Below are 19,579 nucleotides of genomic sequence, written 5' to 3' on the forward strand. Positions count from 1 at the left end.
GAAAACACAAATAGTGGAGCACAACTCCCATGATTCTGGAGCTTATATGGGGCTGCAGGTTGTAAAGACCGAATCTCCTGGGAGCAATGGTCACCTCCACCACCACCAGCAGAACCGACATCGGGCCAGCTGTAATGGAGGCTCACCAACAAATGGCCCTGGCCAAGCTGGTTCCCTGCAGCTGCTACAGTACCAGGGGACATTCCCTGGTCTCGGCACCGAGCATGAGGAAGTAGTGGGTATCGAGCAGCCAGGCAGTGTCAGTTCAGGACAGGCTGGAGCCACAGAAAATGGTGCAGAGAATCTACTCAAGCAAGGGGATGAAATGCAGGCCTGTGTGGCGCGAAATGGAGACGGAGGGGGCCCTGAACACTATCTGCAGCAGGCATCTGATGGCGGAGGAGGAGGAAATGGTGGTGCGGGTGAAGGAATCACGCTTCACAATGGAAACAGTGATGGTAGCAATCTCACTCCACAGCAACAGCAGCTGCAGCCACTCCTCCAAGGCGCAGGCATGGTCCAGGGTCTCTACAACACTGTTGCAGCCCACCAAGGCCTGGGAGGACCAGCTAATAGTGGAGGAGCAGGGGGGGCAGGCATGGAGATTAGTCTGGATCACTTTGACATCTCTTTTGGAAACCAGTTCTCTGACCTTATTAATGACTTTATCTCAGTGGATGGCAGTGGAACAGCCATGTCCGCTGGAGGGACTCTCTATGCTCATCAGCTCGTCACTTCCCACAGCGCCGATGGTCAAAACACTGCTGGTGGGGCACCCCCGCAGGGCCAGGAGGATGTAGTGGCCAGGGGTTCTGGCTACAACACATCAGAGCTCTGCCTTCAACCATGCTGCAGCCCCCAGTCTCTCAGTGGAGGAACAGGAGCAGGAGGAAACGCAGGGGAGGCAGGTTCACTGTCGTACATGAATGTAGCCGATGTGGTCTCTGCAGCCGTTGCCCACGGCACTCTGGGGATGCTCCAGGCCACTGGGCGTCTCTTCATGGTCACAGACTACTCTCCTGAGTGGTCTTATCCTGAGGTGAGTGTTTGAGCCATTACAGTAATAAAATACAGTTTATGATAGATCTGACTAGATAGATTAAACTATTATTTTACTGTTATGGCATTCTACTTATTGCTTTTCATGACTCTTCATGACTGTTTGGATTGAGGTTTATAATTTTCCTAATTTGGTGATCCTTCCGTTCCAACGCTCTTATTTTTAGTTTCTACTTCCTGTGTGTTTTGCTTGTCAGCCACTGAGCGCTGGCTCCAACACCTGTCCTTGATTGGTAATCAGGACACACCTGTTACTGGTTACCAATCAGAGTGTTTCTTTATATGTCCTTTGAACAAAGCTGAATCATTGTGTTCCGTTTTGTGTTGATGCTCACTGTTGCGAACAGTATTTTCACTTATTTTGCTGTTATCGGTGTAGATCAGGGGTCCCGAAACTACAGTCCGCCAGCGTCCAAAATCCGGCCCGCGGGAAGTCACAAGTTTAAAACATTTTTTAAAAATAATGTATTTTTTAAAAATTATTAATTCTAAAAATCTGTCCTTTCTAATCCATTTTCTACCGCTTGTTACTCTCGTCGTCTCCTATCCGCTCAAGTAAATCTAATTGTTAAAAAATGCATTTTCCCATCGATAACGTGACATCAGTGGCAAGTGTGCCCTCTTTCAGTTAATTAGTGCATTATGAATATATATATATATATATATATATATATATATATATATATATATATATATATATATATATATATATATATATATATATATATGTATATATATATATATATGTATATATATATATATATATATATATATATATATATATATATATATATATATATATACATATACATATATACATATATATATATATATATATGTATACATATACATGTATACATACACATATATATATATATATATATATATATATATATATATATATATATATATATATATATATATATATATATATATATATATATATATATGTATACATATACATGTATACATATACATATATATATATATATATATATATATATATATATATATATATATATATATATATATATATATATATATATATATATATATATATATATATATATATATATATATATATATATATATATATTTACATATACATATATACATATTAGGGATGTCCCGATCCGATATTTGGATTGGATCGGCCGCCGATATTTGCCAAAAAATGCGTATCGGCAAGGCATGGGAAAATGCCGATCCAGATCCAGTTTTTTTTTAAATTCCGGTTCGTGTTTTCCAATGCACAGATTTAAATAATACATTCCACTTTTCTGCTGCTCCCTAATTTCCGTTCCGCATTTTTCAGCACACCTTCAACACATCCACAGGTCTGTGTCCTAACCGTTAAGACTGCCATGTGAATTAAAAGTCACCGGTACAACCATCAGTCGTTTACCAAGCAAAGGTAACACGCAAGGACATTAACACATCCGACACTTATGTAGGATTAATTGAGGGAGAATTCAAAACCAGATGGAACAATCACAAGGCTTCTTTCAGAAGCAAAAGCCTGCGGAACACTACAGAACTCAGCAAACACATTTGGAATCTCAAAGACAATAATGTTGAATATTCAATAACATGGCAAATTCTTGCATCCAGTACACCTTACAGCAGTGGTAATAAAAGATGCAACCTATGCTTGAAAGAGAAACTGTTTATTATATACCGTCCAGACCTGTCATCCCTCAACAAGCGCAGCGAAATTGTATCAGCATGTCGTCACAGAAGGAAACACCTCCTAGGTAACACATGAGCCAATCATCACGCCCCTGCGCCTGCCTGTACCTACCCGTTCTGTGCCCTATATAAACCATGGTATGTGAATGCTTCTATTAAAATCATCTGATGATTGAGGGAAACCCCTCATGAAACAGGCCTGTAGAGATGAAATAGTCTTGTGATTTTTCCCACACATACATATTACGCTCTACCACGGTATCGAGCACTATTTTTTTGGATAATCTAATATATATATATATATACTGTACATATATATACAGTATATATATATACTGTATATATATACAGTATATATATATATATATATATATATATATATATATATATATATATATATATATATATATATATATATATGTATATGTATATATATATGTATATATGTATATATATATATATATGTCACGCGATGACTGAGTTACTTGCAGCGTCACCACAAGATGCAGATATGATAGACGGAATGCAGTTAAAAGTATATTTATTGAATATATATATACATGTAAATATATATATATATATATATATATATATATATATATATATATATATATATATATATATATATATATATATATATATATATATATATATATATATATATACAGTATATATATATATATATATATATATATATATATATATATATATATATATATATATATATATATATATATATATATATATATATATATATATATACACACACACAGCCTGGCCCCCGGCCAAATTGTTTTAACCCAATGCGGCCCCCTGAGTCAAAAAGTTTGGGGACCCTTGGTGTAGATCATATGTTTGCTACCACATCAAGTGTAGACCTTTCTGTGCACTCTTTAGCTACACTAGTTTTCATTTGCATTCAATAAATATACTTTTAACTGCATTCCGTCTATCATATCTGCATCTTGTGGTGACGCTGCAAGCAACTCAGTCATCGCGTGACAGAATGACTCACCCCTGTCCTTTAGACATATAAAGCAGCCTGATTAGCAACCAGGCACAGGTGTGCCCTGAATACCAATCAAAGACAGGTAAGAGGGGCAGCAGATGCAGTGACAGGAAATGACAGTAAGTAGAAACAAGAAAAGAAGGGTGCTGGAACATAAATAACACCATCCATTCATCCATTTTCTACAGCTTGTCCCTTTCGGGGTCGCGGAGTGTGCTGGAGCCTAAATAACACCATGCACAGGAAAAATAACACAAGTCCAAAAACTGTCACGGAGGGCCATGACAATGCTTATGGAATTGCTGCATGTGTATCATATTTTTTTTTACAATACTTCCCCCATAATTGCAGCTCTAAAAATACATTGTATGCGTGTCCCAATGTCAGAAATGGTTGTGAAAATGGTTAGTCACAGTATGATAGCTGTCCACAAGATGGCAGTAAAGAACAAGAAAATAATCCTGCTACCCATTTATCTCCGGTTGTAGCATCCTACTATGGACGCTGGATGGCAGAATACAATAAGACTGTAATGTGTATTATTTTGAATAATATTTTACTGACTCTTTTTTTCTATATTTGTTTGACGTATTTGGCCACATAATAAAATAGTAATGCCGCATAATACACTTACAGTACAAACTATAACCACAATAATAATCTATAAGTGTTGAATTAGAATAATTCAAAACAAATCATCTTTGCAAAGTGTTGCAGCATGGTTATCTCATTGTATTATCCAGATAGACCTATGTGCAAACAATTGTGATGTTTGTTTTTCAGGGTGGTGTTAAAGTGTTAATCACTGGTCCCTGGCATGAGGCAGCTTCAAACTACAGCTGTTTGTTTGACCAGATTTCAGTCCCTGCCTCTCTCATCCAGCCAGGAGTGCTGCGCTGCTACTGCCCAGGCAAGATTGAAATAGCAATTGTATCACTTTACAAAGTAAATGGCAGTTAACCGGTCTTGATGTTAGTCATGAACTGAATTGCACATATTGTTCTACACATTTGAACTTGCATCACACCATAAATTGTATATTCTCTGAATTTCTGTGTGTGTTCTCTCCCCAGCTCATGACACAGGTCTGGTGGCGCTACAGGTGGCTGTCAGTAATCAGATCATCTCCAACTCTGTGGTTTTTGAGTACAAGGCTCGTGCTCTTCCCTCCCTGCCCTCTTCTCAGCATGACTGGCTCTCCTTGGACGGTAGGTCTTATTACATCCTCTCACTTGACCTTTATCCAACTCACTTTTTTACAAACTACCTTACATTATCTTATTACCTTTTTAATAATTTTATCGTCAAATTGTCTAAATAGTACATTAAAACTGCAATTTGTGATTACATCCTGCTGCACCATCATGAATTACACATATGCTCTTGCTTGTCTTCAGAATACATTCACGGCTCACACATTTACAGTCTTCTATATAGTATTTGAAAGCAATACTTAAGTAAAAGTACACGTTCTGACCAGTAAATTACTTTGGTAGAAGTTAGTCACCTCGCAAAATCAATTAATATAATATATAATATTACAAAATATAATATAATATAATATATCAGTGTATATTATATACTGTATATATAGTATGTAAATATTATATATATGTCATATTTCATATTGCTATTACGGTACATTTTTAGTCTACTTTATACCTGCATTATCTTTACAACACTTTCCATCCTTTGTAACTGAGCTACTGTGTGGAACAATTTCCCTTGTGGATCAATAACGTTTGTCTAAGTCTAAATGTAAAATGCATGTTCACCTCATTTTGTATGTATGCTTTCAATAATCTGTCACATTTTTAATAAAATTATTGAACACATTTTTTAATAACGTATTACATTAAAAAGGTATTTCAAAATGTGGGTGCGCCACTTTTTGTCAAATAAAATTTGGTGAATGATATAATTAACCATCGGTTTTGATGCTTTAATAAAAAAACTATCACAGCAACACAAAACATTTAATCTAGAGTTCATTTTAAGCATCGAGTCGGATGTTTTATTGGTTAAACTAAAACCTTAGTGAATGCATTGTTACACACTTTTTATGAAATTACTCAAAGTAAAAGTCTTGATATAACATGTACTTAAATATTAGAAGTAAAAGTATTTTAACAAAGTAAGCAATTGAGATGTTGATGGTTGAAGTTTATTTCGAACATGTATACAGTTTCAATATGATACATCACAGTTTTTAGTTTTTATTTCTTTACATGTCCAAAAGAGAGTAGCCTCTTTCTTAGCCTTTTTCACTTCATAGCAGTTACTAACACAATTTACATCAATTCATTCTTAATACAATAGTTCGCTTCATAAATAGACAAGTCAGTTATGATTCATTTAATGAGATGAATAATACCTTATTTTCAAGAGATTCATGATGTTTTTCGTAATTATTCTTCATTGTACTTTACAGACACTTGTAACTTGAACAGATTCTTAAAGTGGATCATATCAGTACATTGTTTGACTTCTTTGCGTAATCCATTACATATTTGAATTCCACATACTGATATGCTGAATGTCTTAAGTGTTGTACGTGTGTACAAACGTTTTAAATGTGATATTTCTTTAAGGTTATCTTTCCCCTCTTTTGTTGAGAAGAATTGTTGTACATTCTTGGGTAGCAGGTTATAGTTTGCGTTGTACATAATTTTAGCTGTTTGCAAATGCACCAAATCATTGAATTTCAATATTTTGGATTTGATAAATAAAAGGTTTGTATGTTCTCTATATCCAACATAATACTGTATATTATTCTAACTGATCTTTTTTGTAACACGGTTAGTGAATGAAGCGCACATTGGTAGTTGTTTCCCCATATTTCTACACAATAACTCAGATATGGTAACACTAGCGAGCATTAAAGAGTATGCAGTGAGTTTTGGTCTCAAACATATTTCTTGCCACCTTATGTTGTATATTTTTTATAGGATATTTATTTATTTACTATTATAACACCCAAAAATGTGTACTCTTTCAATGTGTACTCTTTCAATGTTTACTCCGTCTATTTGTATTTGTGTTTGACTTTTTTTTCTGTTGTTAGCGAATAGCAATTTTTAGTTTTTCTGAGATTCAAAGATAGTCTATTTTTGTCAAACAATCTCTTTAATTTGTTAATGTCTTCTATTATTATTTGTATTAGCTTCTGTGTGTTCTCTGCTGAACAAAACGCTGTTCGGAGGATGTTGACATACGGTATATTGTGGCTTCCTTGCAAAAAAAATACATAATATTCATGTACAAGAGAAGAAACTTCAACTTGTTAAACATTGAAAATAAACTTCTACGGTCATCTGACTCTCTCTCCCAACCGCTCTCTGTGTTATAAGAACAAACTCAACTGGTTTTAATGGAAACCTAATCACATAAAAATAATCTTCTACTCCAATTTAGGAAATTAACTCTTGCAAATACAGCCACGGGTGAGAAACGTCACCATGTGGGGTTAGCAGTAACGGAAGTTCTGGACAAATGTTACCACAGGGGCCAAAAGAGGGGCTAGTGTTTAACCAGAGCGGCACATTAAACACGACAACAAATAGTATTTAAAGGTTATATACTTTATTCATGTAAACTTGGATAAACACTAATTAAATTAGAAAAATTATGGAAGACTCATTATAGTGGACAGTCGACGCTTAAGTAAGCTGTAAGTGATAGATAGGCACTGTCAGTAGTTTACACTAGGTGGCAGACGCTGCCATATTTCCTCAGACTTCAGTCAGCCTTAAATAATGCAGCTGTATATCTGCTGTATTTTATTTATTTTAGGCAGTATTGTACTTATCATTAGACCTTATATCAACACTATTACCAAACATTTTACAGCTAATTTGTGAGGTTTTTTTCTTACTGCAGTTTACTATAGCAGTGTTTTTCAACCTTTTCTGAGCCAAGGCACATTTTCTTCAGTGAAAAAATCCCGAGTCACACAACCCGCAGAAATCATTGAAAAATTAAACTCAGCAGCCGATATTGACAATTAAAAAGTTGTTCTCACAATTGTTGGATATTAATTTAAACCATAACCAACCATGCATCACGATAACTCTTGTCACGACCTGTCACATCACGCCGTGACTTATTTGGAGGGTTTTTGGGTGTTTTCCTGTGTGTTGTGTTTTAGTTTTTGTCTTGCGCTCCTTTTTTGGTGGCTTTTCCTGTTTTGTTGGGATTTTCCTTTTGCAGTTTCATGTCTTCCTTGAACGCTATTCCCCGCACCCTCTTTGTTTTCGCAATCAAGACTATTTAAGTTGTGTGGACGCTATCCTTCTTTGTGGGGACATTGTTGATTGTCATTTCATGTACAGATGTACTTTGTGGACGCCGTCTGCTCCACACGCTGTAAGTCTTTGCTGTCGTCCAGCATTCTGTTTTTGTTTACTTTGCAGCCAGTTCAGTTTCAGTTTCGTTTTGCATAGCCTTCCCTAAGCTTCAATGCCTTTTCTTAGTGGCACTTAGCGGCACTCGCCTTTAGTTTATTTTTGGTTTAAGTGTTGGATACATTTTTACTTTTACCTACACGCTGCCTCCCCCATATTGTGATCACGACGAATGCAGCTGAGATAGGCTCCAGCACCCCCCGCGACCCCAAAAAGGACAAGCAGTAGAAAATGGATGGATGGATGGATGGACAAACCATGTTCCCGACATCTACAAAGCAATTATCTACCTGCTGCCACCTACTGATATGGAAGAGTATTACACGGTTACTCTGCCAAGCTCTAGACAGCACCGACACTCAACAACGGCACATTTGCGGATTATAATTAGTTTTGAAAAAAAATTTTTTTAACCCAATTCGGTGAAATTACATAATCTCCTACGGCACACCAGACTGTATTTCACGGCACACTAGTGTGCCGCAGCACAGATGTTGAAAAACACTATACTATAGGGTGACAGTTTGGACACTTTACTAGTCAGTTGACAGTTGCAGGTAGACATTTTTCATGGAGCCGATGGAGGTGGATGCACACTCTGTTGTCTAGGATGCAGACTGGCAATTAAATGTTATAACGAACAAGATCTGTGTAGAAATTATTACAAAACTTATTATTTTAACATGGCAAATTGAATATTTTCTAGATTTTGTGTAGCAATCACTAATGTAAATATACTACAATGTACATGTCTTAACTCTTGGCCACATTTATAATTTATAGCAAACTACCGGTACTTTAATATATATTTGAAAATATTATTATGATAATTTAGTTTCTCAAGTAAAAAACGCTTTTTGAGAACTCGCTTTGGGACTTATCCCATGATAATAATCAGTGAGCTGATTTTAGATGGAGGGGTCAACTGCTGATTTGGAGAAACAAATAACTACTTATCTTAACGGTTTTCAGATCTAAACATAAGGAAAAGTAAAACAAAATAATATTAAAAACAGACACAGATTGACAGACATTTGTTTACTGTCTCTTATATGTCAATCGATACACATGTATACCTGTAAATAAATGTAATGGCAGCTAGCGTTAAACGTAGGTGGAAATCCTTCACTGCCCTTTAAATAAAACCAGTTTTACAAGTTTATGTGTCACTGACATGCCCATTTTCCTGACATTGTAGGTCTTGGCAATATGATGCGGTCTCACGACAAAACAGGTAGAGACTAACATCTCAACCAACACAAAAAGATGGTTTGTCAACATAGGCGCCAATCCCATGGGTGCTTCGGAGCCCGAGCACCGACGGACAATGCCGAGCACCCACGTTGGATTGATGGCAAATTCTTTCTCACCACTAAGCAAAAACCGCACATGTTCAGAAAAGTAGCATCAGATTTACCACCCGTCTGAGCACCCACTGGCAGAAATGTAGATCGGCGCCCATTGTTGTCAATGCCATACTGTGTCTCGCCTATCTGGGCACCCAGTGAAATATGTCCTTATATCCTTTTCTTCACATATAATAAATTAGCTGCAACTTGCACATCTTGACAGTTTGAATATTCATGGAATACTTAATATCTGTACATCTAATGAAGGCATAGCAAGTCTGCCATTATTTCTCAACTTCATACACTAAAAAATGTTTGGTTAAAAAATAACCCAATTTTAACCCAACCGCTGGTTTAGAAAAGGACAAACCCCTTATTTGAGTTATTTTAACTCAACATTTTGGGTAAATTTTTTTAACCCAACTTTTGCGTTGAATTATTTAACCAAAAAGTTGAGTTATGATAACTATATGTTGGGTTATTCCCAACCAAACTATTGGGTTGAATTATGTAACCCAAAAGTTGAGTTATGCTAACTCAATGTTAGTTGATTCATAACCCAACTACTGGGTTGAATTTATTTAACACAAATGCTAATTTGTGCTCAATACAATGTTGGGTTATTCCAAACCCAACTATTGGGTTGCGCAATTTAGCGCTCCTTGACCCAATAGTTGGTTAAAAATTATACATTTTCCTACTGGTTTGACCTACTCCCTCCCAACTACTGATCAAAATTATTTTTAATCCATTAAAATTTACTCAAAAGGAAGATATGAGTGACATTTTTTTTTACAAGAATTGCCGTGTATGGTCATAGTAGTTCTATCCAGCATGCTCAAATATTTTCATGTACATAAGATGTGTGATTGTAAATAATGTTAATGAGATTAATCCCTAATAAAATTCCCTTCAAGAAAAAAGTACCTTTTTAATAAAGAAAGCCTTTGACCCAAAAATGCGTTACTCATTGAAAAACAACCCAAAAATGGTTCAGAGTTTTGAAAACACAGAAATTGAGTTAAAACAATACACCCTTATTAAGATTAATTAAAGATTAAAGTACCAATGATTGTCACACACACACTAGATGTGGTGAAATTTGTCCTCTGCATTTGTCCCATCCCCTTGGGGAGCAGTGGGCAGCAGCGGCGCCGCGCCAGGGAATCATTTTGGTGATTTAACCCCCAACTCCAACCCTTTGTTGCTGAGTGCCAAGCAGGGAGGTTATGGGTCCCATTTTTATAGTCTTTGGTATGACTCGGCTGGGATTTGAACTCCAACCTACCGAACCCAAAAAATAGATTGCTCTTCATAAAAATAACTCCAAAATGTAACCCAACACTCACAACTCATAAATTGGGTTATTAAAATAACCCAGAATTTTTTAGTGTGCAATAAGTGATATGACTATGTGTAGTCAGTAGGTAGAGCTTCTAAAACTAAATGTATGACACATTAGCCTATTGATATTGTTTCTTTTCACCGAGCCACTTATGTACAGTATGTGACACTGTGGTCCAGTAAGGGAAAGTTCTGAGGTGATGTCCAGTTGGCAAAGTCATGCTCGGCGAGAACTCTTGGCACCACCTAAAAGCCATACGGAATGCTGTCCTCAGAGTCCTTCGCTACAGGAATGATGTCAGTGTTGTCCTGTGCTGTGGCACTTGCAGTCTTTCCTGGTTCAATGCCACGGTGTGCAGCCAGCTTGGCGTATATTGACTGCAATTGCTGTATTGTGATTGTTGTTCCAGTCTCCTGTTTAAAAACGGAAACAGTACAAAATTAGATTATGCATTAGCACCCCTCATCTTGCAAGGCTTATTGGTAAAATATAAACAATCATATTTATGAAAAAAAAATACTAATATTTACAAAGAACATTATAGTTTCATTGTGTACATACCTGCCATGTGTACTGAATTAAAAACAAATTCCAGGTGATCTTGTATGTCAAGAGGACTGTCCTTGGAGAAGGACTGGCACAAAACGTTTCAGGGACTCAATACAAACAAAGAACCCTAAAAGAGAAGTAGGTTTGGAACAAATACTGTACATGAAACAAGTTGTATGCTTATTCATCATAATGTTTTACCAAACAACATTTTCCTCACATTTCAAAATATGTGGTTACAAAACGGTGCATATAAATCCATTACAAGAATAATTTTTAACAGATAATGATATATTCTAATTGCTAACCAAAGAAATAGTATCAAACCATACCGTCGTGTATTTTAGATAAACAGTCCATCCAGAGTTCTTCAGGGAGGTACAGGAAAGTGAAATGTGCTGTGCTGTTTGGCCCAAAAGGTGATTTGTAGCCCTTGCCAATTATATTCCTGACATTAAGCACATCAAACAATCTGTCTATCAACTGCAAATGTTGACAAGAGTAGAAACATGTATTACGCAAATGAAAAAAGGAGTTAGTGGAAGAAAAATGCATTGCATTGCAAGTACCTGTATGAATTGTACAGTAGCAGTGACATCTCTGAATTGTGGGTGACCAAGGTTTTGCATGCACTGTAGAGGAATATTTGGAAAGAAAAGTAAATAAAAAAAGTAAATAGGAGTCCGATAATTATTATACTACAAACTGCAATAACAGACTAATTAACCCTACCTAAAGTTCTACAGTACATACATTTTACATAATTAATTAGTCAATAGTTAAAATGTTTCATGAAATGTCATTTTACCACATTCATTTACTGATCATTGATCTATGCAGGTTATTGTTTTTTAACTACATGTTGTTAAAGTCTGGATTTCAGCCCTGATACATTGTATAGGAAATTAACATCCATGTAATAAATTAACCCAACGTTATTAATTTAAACCTTTTTAAAATCTCTTAAACTCACTCATGGAAGGTCAGTCCGTTCCCCTTAATCTGTTTGTTTTTACATGTGGCATGAGCACACTGCCTTGGCATATTTCTTTTGGATTCACTTTCAAAACAAATTTGATGTGTTTGCTGTGCGTTCGTATGCGAAGTCTGGGGTATAATGGCGGACGAAAACCTTGCTGTCACGTCGTGACCTAGTTCCGGTCTAGGTTACTTATGATATCTATGGATATAGTATACAACAAGAACTTACCAAAAGTGTCCTTCGCTATTGGACTTTTCATATTCTTCATGTCCTCTATGTGCTATGTTCTCAATAGCTGTAAGGGACATCACTTCCAACTGTTTTAATGGACAGTATGTGCAGTTTTCTTGTGCTTGTTTAGTGTGTTCTTTGTGAAGGTAATCTGCGAGCGATTTAACAGCCCTTTGATAATGTACTAAAAAACCTCTTCATCTTTCATTGTTGCTTTTCTTTTCACTTTTTAAGCAGGTGTTGAAACAAAATCAGTGACTATTTGGCATTTACTGTAAAATGTCCATGCAGCAATATGTACAGTCCATCGTGACAGAATATCAAAACATGGATTAGGATGATAGCAGGTTGGCCTGGAGCTCTGTCCTCAGTCTCCCATCAATGTTGCTGGAAATATAAAACACTAACTTTTTACTTTTACTAAAATCCAAATACCACATTCTAAAAAGCATGTGCAATCTATAAAATTGTGTGTGCTATTAGTGGGCGTGTTGCGTGCAATCTACTAACAATGCACATGCTATTCATAACTAGTGCCTTTTGCGTTTATTACTCAGCTTTCACCAGGGAGACACTCATTTACTGCACATCCATGTTATCCAAAACCCTCAAATCTAGACTCATCCCAGAACAAGCTAGTCAGATTACTTCTAGACCTCCACCCCAGATCCCAACAGGTATAAAAGAAAGGGCATCTCCATCCTCCTTCAAAACCGCAATAAAAGTTCACCTCCAGGCAGCTACAACCCTAAACTAACACCCTCCCCGGATTGTTAATAATCAAATGTAAACAATCAAATGCAGATACTTTTTATTATGCCTTCTGATCTCTCTCTCTCTCTCTCTCTCTCTCTCTCTCTCTCTCTCTCTCTCTCTCTCTCTGTCTCTGTCTCTGTCCACTACTTGCTGTCCATATCCTACCAAGTCAAACCTACACTGTTCCAATATCCATTTCTCTGTTCTCAATTGTTGATGACTGATGATAACAACCAAACCTAACCCCTCCCTCCACACCCCGGATTGTAAATAATTCAATGTGATTATCTTGTGTGATGCCTGTATTATGATGATAGTATATATCTGATAGTATATATCTGTATCATGAATCAATTTAAGTGAACCCCGACTTAAACAAGTTGAAAAACGTATTCGGGTGTTACCATTTAGTGGTCAATTGTACGGAATATGTACTTCACTGTGCAACCTACTAATAAAAGTCTCAATCAATCAATCAATCAGTCCTTTTATCATTCTCTTACCTGTGGCATATTGTTTTCAAACAAGCAGCAGACTTGTACCACTTGTTATGAGCATTTTAGAAGCAGTCCACGGCATCCAAAATTAAACCCACTATTTTTTTTTTGTGCGCTGCAGATGCGCTCATGGGCGAGAGGCCATGTATGACATTTCTAGTGCATTTGATCATCTATTATAACACCCCAAAATTATATTTATTTTACTCTCTCAATATCTACTTCGTCTATCTGTATTTGTGTTTGACTTTCTCTTCTACTGTTACTGAATAGCATTATTTTAGTTTTAATAAGGTTTAAGGATAGTCTGTTTTTCTCATACCATATCTTTAGTTTATTAATTTATTCTGTTATTATTTGTATTAGCTTCTGTGGATTCTCTCCTGAACAAAAAGCAGGTGTGTCGTCTGCAAATAATACTAACTTTTAGTCCTTTGTAACTTTACAAATGTCGTTTATATAAAGATTGAACAATTTTGGTCCCAGTATTGATCCCTGGTGTACGCCACAAGATATCTCTAGCTCTGTTGATGTATTTTCACCTAGCATCATGTATTGCTTCCTGATGGTTAAGTTGCTTCTTATCCAGTTTAAGACCAGGCCTCTGATGCCATATTGTTCTAATTTTGTAATTCAGATATAATTAATTGCAATTGTCTCAAATGCTTTTGTTAGATGCATAAACACTACTGCTGCTTTCCTATGTTATTTTGATTAATGGCATCGATGTTGAAACGTTAGCTCTGTATTCGTATTGGTTCCATGTGAGTGTTCCACTTCTGTTTATGAATTTGTCCAATCTGTTGTTGAATAATTTTTCAATGATTTTGGAAAGCTGTTGCAGTAAAGAAACAGGTCTATAGTTTGTGAATTGGTGTTTGTTTCCAGTTTTATAAATTCGTACTACTCAGTGGCCTAGTGGTTAGAGTGTCTGCCCTGAGATCGGTAGGTTGTGAGTTCAAACCCCGGCCGAGTCATACCAAAGCCTATAAAAATGGGACCCATTACCTCCCTGCTTGGCACTCAGCATCAAGGGTTGGAATTGGGGGTTAAATCACCAAAAATGATTCCCGGGTGCGGCACCGCTGCTGCCCATTTCTCCCCTCACCTCCCAGGGGGTGAACAAGGGGATGGGTCAAATGCAGAGAACAAATTTCACCACACCTAGTGTGTGTGTGACAATCATTGGTACTTTTACTTTACTTTAACTTTTGCTATTTTCATTTTGTTTGGGAATTTTCCAGTTTGAAGTGACAGATTGCTAACATATGTTAAAGGCTCTGAAATTTCTTCAAGAACCTTTTTTATCGCTTTCATAAAGCGATAAAACAAACCAAGACTTCAATTAGTTGAAGTCTTGGTTTTGGATTTTTTTACAATTTTGATTATTTCTTCTTTTGTCACATCAACGATTAAGATTAAAGATTAAAGTACCAATGATTGTCACACACACACTAGATGTGGTGAAATTTGTCCTCTGCATTTGTCCCATCCCCTTGGAGAGCAGTGGGCAGCAGCGGCGCCGCGCCCGGGAATCATTTTGGTGATTTAATCCCCAACTCCAACCCTTTGTTGCTGAGTGCCAAGCAGGGAGGTTATGGGTCCCATTTTTATAGTCTTTGGTATGACTCGGCTGGGATTTGAACTCCAACCTACCGATCTCAGGGCGGACACTCTAGGAACATCGAGTTGGGATATCTATAATATAATTGCATATTCTCCTCCCAGTAGGTGTTTTGATGATCAGCATTTATTTTGCATATCAATAAGGACAGAGATTCAAAATGGATCGCACGCCTTGTTCTGCTCACATAAGAGACAATTGATATGAAATGAAAAGGGATAGGATTTCGTAAGCTCTGTTTCTTCCTACTCCTTTTCGGTCATGCTGTAATGAGAAATGTTAACCGTGATGAATCATATTGTATGCATGTTCGAAATAAACTAACACCATAACTATAACAATCCACTTTGCACACGTTTATTAGATCAAGTTTGCATGTGCTATCAAGTTTACACATGTTTTACTACCGGTACATGCAAATATTTTGTAAATCAGGCCCTTAGAGCTGGACTAGAATATATTTCATGGACATGCTGATATCTGTGTTTACCTAAGCATTTATGTCTGTATGTATTTCAAAATGTAGACCTAGGGCCTGATCTATTAAAGGTTTGCATTTATTAAAACACGTGCAGACTTGATACTGCACGCAAAGCTGATCTACTAAACTTGTGCGTAGAGGATTGTGTTTCTTAACTGAGGCCGGCAGGCCAAGGACCAGATGGGGGGATTACATCTCCTCTCTGGCCTGGGAACGCTTCGGGATTCCCCAGGAGGAAGTCGCAAATGTTGCTCTGGAGAGGGAAGTCTGGGGGTCTTTGCTGGAGCTGCTGTCCCCGCGACCCGATTCCGGATAAGCGGTTGAAGATGGATGGATGGATGGAACTGAGGAAAATAAGGAGATCAATCCATTTAGTGTCTGTCTTCATGAATATGCAGAGTATATGCTGATCATCAGAACGCCCACAATACTGGGAAGAGAAAATGCAAATATAATTATTTAACACACGCAGAGCGACTTATCAAGATTGAAATTGTTCTGAGCCGCTGTTTTGCATCTAAATTTAGTAACTATAGAAAGGATGGGCAAACTGGCAATTGTGCAAAAATAGCTGTGAGTAAGGAGGCGATCGTGCTGCAACTCCGTCCTATATGGACTGTCAAAAATTAAAATATCAGACATAATGTCTATTCAGCAATTTTTTTTCTCATTAAATAGCTGCTGGACGACTTAAGAGGCTGATTAAAACAAATTCTATTGATGCTGTTTGTCGTGTGTTGACATTTTTTTGACATTCTTCTTTTTTAATATAAAAGATATATTACATAACACATCTCCCATATGAAAAAAAATGCATTGGAATATTCATTTTCTTGCGTCTGGAACATGCTTGCATTTACTATCAGCATCTTCAAAGAGTGCACCTTCAGCGGGCTAAAAAAGTGGGTACCATTGTAGATGCACTGCAGGACGGACTCTAAAATGTCCATAAAAAGTGGTACATCTGTGCTGCATGTTTCCAACATAGATAGCAGAACACCACAGGTAGGAGCATGATAACGTGAATGTGCAGTAAATGAGTGTCTCCTTGGTGAAAGCCATGGACTACACACGGAAACCTCACTTAATAGGGCAGTCTGCACCAGTTATCGTTTGTGCACACAGTCCTAGAAAATCACACGCAACACGCCCACTATTTGTACACACAATTTTATAGTTTGCACACGCTGTTTAGCATGTTGTATCTGCATCTTAGTAGATCCGGCACCAAGGAACTACTTTTAAAAACAAAATCTAGAGCTTTTTTGACACAAGGAACATGTACAGCAAAAAGCAGCATTTTAAGGACTCAGAGTAAACCTAACTAATTGTATTGCTTTCCAAATAGACATTACCTTCATCGACAGTCACACAGTCATGTGTAGCTATGAAATGAAGTAGTTTTACTTTCGACTCTTACAACAGGAGAAATTGTAGGTCCTTCTTCCAAGACTTGCTAAATTGTTATTCAACACACGGCATGTTAGCTGCAGGCAGTGACACCTCCAATTCGCTGAGCTGCCTGATCCGTGCTTTATTTGCAACACCTGTGCAAAAACATACCAACTTCCTGCCGTGTTGTGGGTCGGAAAAAATATTCCAAAAATAACAATGTATGCGCTTTCAAAGTGTTTGGTCAGCGAAAATTATTTTTAAAACATGGAATACAATACTTCAATTATTAGTGTGAAAAGCAGGCTTATTTAGTCACGGCAATGTTACCACCAAAAATGTCATCTGGATTCAAAGCTAAGTTAAAAAAGGCAGCTTAAAATTATATGAACGATGTGGATGGATTAGGGTTGTACGGTATATCGGTATGAGCATAGTACCGCGATACCAATTAGTCATTTTCGGTACTATAACGCCTCTGAAAAGTACCGGTCCCCAAAAAAATATGGAGAAAATACAAAGACCTGGATGAATTAGAACATACATATAAAATCCATGATGTTTGGTTGGTGTTCATATGATGAGTCACAATTGGCTAAGGTTAGGGCAAAACTCTACTGACAGGTCAATCAGAGGCAAGATAAGGTGGGTCATTGAAACTAGTTGTCATGTTCTGTGGTCTGGATTATGTTTTGTTATTCTTCTGCTAGTTTTGGACTCCATAGTTCCTGTTTTTGTGCACCCTGGTTTGTTTTAGTTTCCATGACAACTCATTAGTTTCACCTGCCTCATTTGTTTGGACTCACGCACCTGTTGTTAATCATGACATTATTATTTAAGCCTGTAGTTGCCAGGTAGTCGGCCTGGCGACATTGTTCATCTCATGCTCTGTACTGATTCTTTCCATGCCATAGTTTCATGCTCGTTCCATGCCTTGCCACAGTAAGTTTTTGTTTATTCAAGCCACAGTCTAGTGAGTTTTTTTACTTTCATGTTTCATGTCACAGTTAGCGAGTTTTTTATGTCCTAAGTTTTTTTGCCTTTGCTTTCACGTGCGTTAGGCACGCTCGCCTTCGGGTATTTTTTGTTCCTTAGCCAAGTTGTGCCTCCGCTGTGAGCGCCTTTTGTTTGTACCTTTTTAGTCAAAAATTTAATCATGTATTTACCTGCAAGCCTTGTCCGGTCCTGTCTGTTTGCATCACGGGAAAACAATCCTCACAGTAATTTGCGAAAACCCTTCCGTCATGACACTAGTAAACAAAAGCATAGCAGTCACACACATGTCACATGACGACGAGGGAGTCGGAGACAGAGGGACGCTTCAAACTGACGACTCAAAAAAAAGAAAAGCATACTTTAAAATGGTTCCCGTGGGGAAGGGATTCTCTCCCGCAGATTTGATTTTTCCTTTCGGGATGAAGATGACGTGCAGGACACCCAAAATAATCTGTGTCCTTAGTCATATTTAGACAAAAGTATACATTTAGAGAAAACAATCCCCCAAACCTTAGTTTTTAGTTGTTTACTTTGTACACCAAAATCATAACTGCTCTCTTCATCTAAGACGTCCAACACAAATTTAGGAACACACATTAAGTGAGTTTAGTTCAGGAAACGTTTTACTGCACATAATCATTACCAACTCTTCCCAAACTACATATTGTTGTTGTTTTTTGTATTTGTTTGTTTGTTTGTCAAGATATAGATAGATGCTCTTTTTTTTACTGTAGGTAGAGAAAATGAATAAAATTATAGGGGTGGGCCAAAGAAAAAACAAACTAAATAAATACGAACAGTGGGATGTGGGGACCCCTAAAGGTGGTTAAGGGTGTCCCCAGTTAAATGACAGCTAGTAAATAGTACTTATTGGGTCCATTTGTACACTTTCGGTTACATTAACATTGATACTATAATTAATGGGGCCCGAGCACCCACGGACAATGCCGAGCAACCACGTGGGATTGATGGCAAATTATTTCTCACCACCAAGCAAAAACCGCGCATGCTCAGAAAAGTAGCGTCAGGCTATGTCTACACTAAGCCGGATAACTCCTTAAACAAATACTTATGTTGCCTAAGCCTCGTTTCAGCCACACTAATCTATCGTTTAAGGTCCCCCCCCTCGGACAATGTTTTACACGGGTAAGTGTGCCTTGTATTTCTTGAACCTCCGGCTCTTAGCTTTGTATGGACTCATTGATCGTTTACAAACT

At 37.2% G+C, this 19,579-nt stretch overlaps 1 protein-coding gene across 3 annotated transcripts in view; it reads left to right on the forward strand.

Annotated features, from left to right (window-relative positions):
• Window positions 1-19,579, forward strand: part of LOC133653500 (calmodulin-binding transcription activator 1-like) — a 91,696-nt gene that overhangs the window by 23,538 nt on the left and 48,579 nt on the right. For 2 of the 3 annotated variants that reach the window (XM_062052833.1, XM_062052832.1), the window contains exons 3-5: window positions 1-1,039; window positions 4,541-4,667; window positions 4,831-4,965. The exon at window positions 1-1,039 is cut by the window's left edge and continues 1,243 nt beyond it. In XM_062052833.1, the coding sequence (XP_061908817.1) occupies window positions 1-1,039; window positions 4,541-4,667; window positions 4,831-4,965 (1,301 nt within the window). Of the gene's footprint in view, window positions 1,040-3,815; window positions 3,877-4,540; window positions 4,668-4,830; window positions 4,966-19,579 lie in introns of those variants that run through there. The other variant, XM_062052835.1, reaches the window with a different exon arrangement.

This window comes from Entelurus aequoreus, linkage group LG07 (genome assembly GCF_033978785.1).
Source record: "Entelurus aequoreus isolate RoL-2023_Sb linkage group LG07, RoL_Eaeq_v1.1, whole genome shotgun sequence".
Taxonomy (NCBI): domain Eukaryota; kingdom Metazoa; phylum Chordata; class Actinopteri; order Syngnathiformes; family Syngnathidae; genus Entelurus; species Entelurus aequoreus.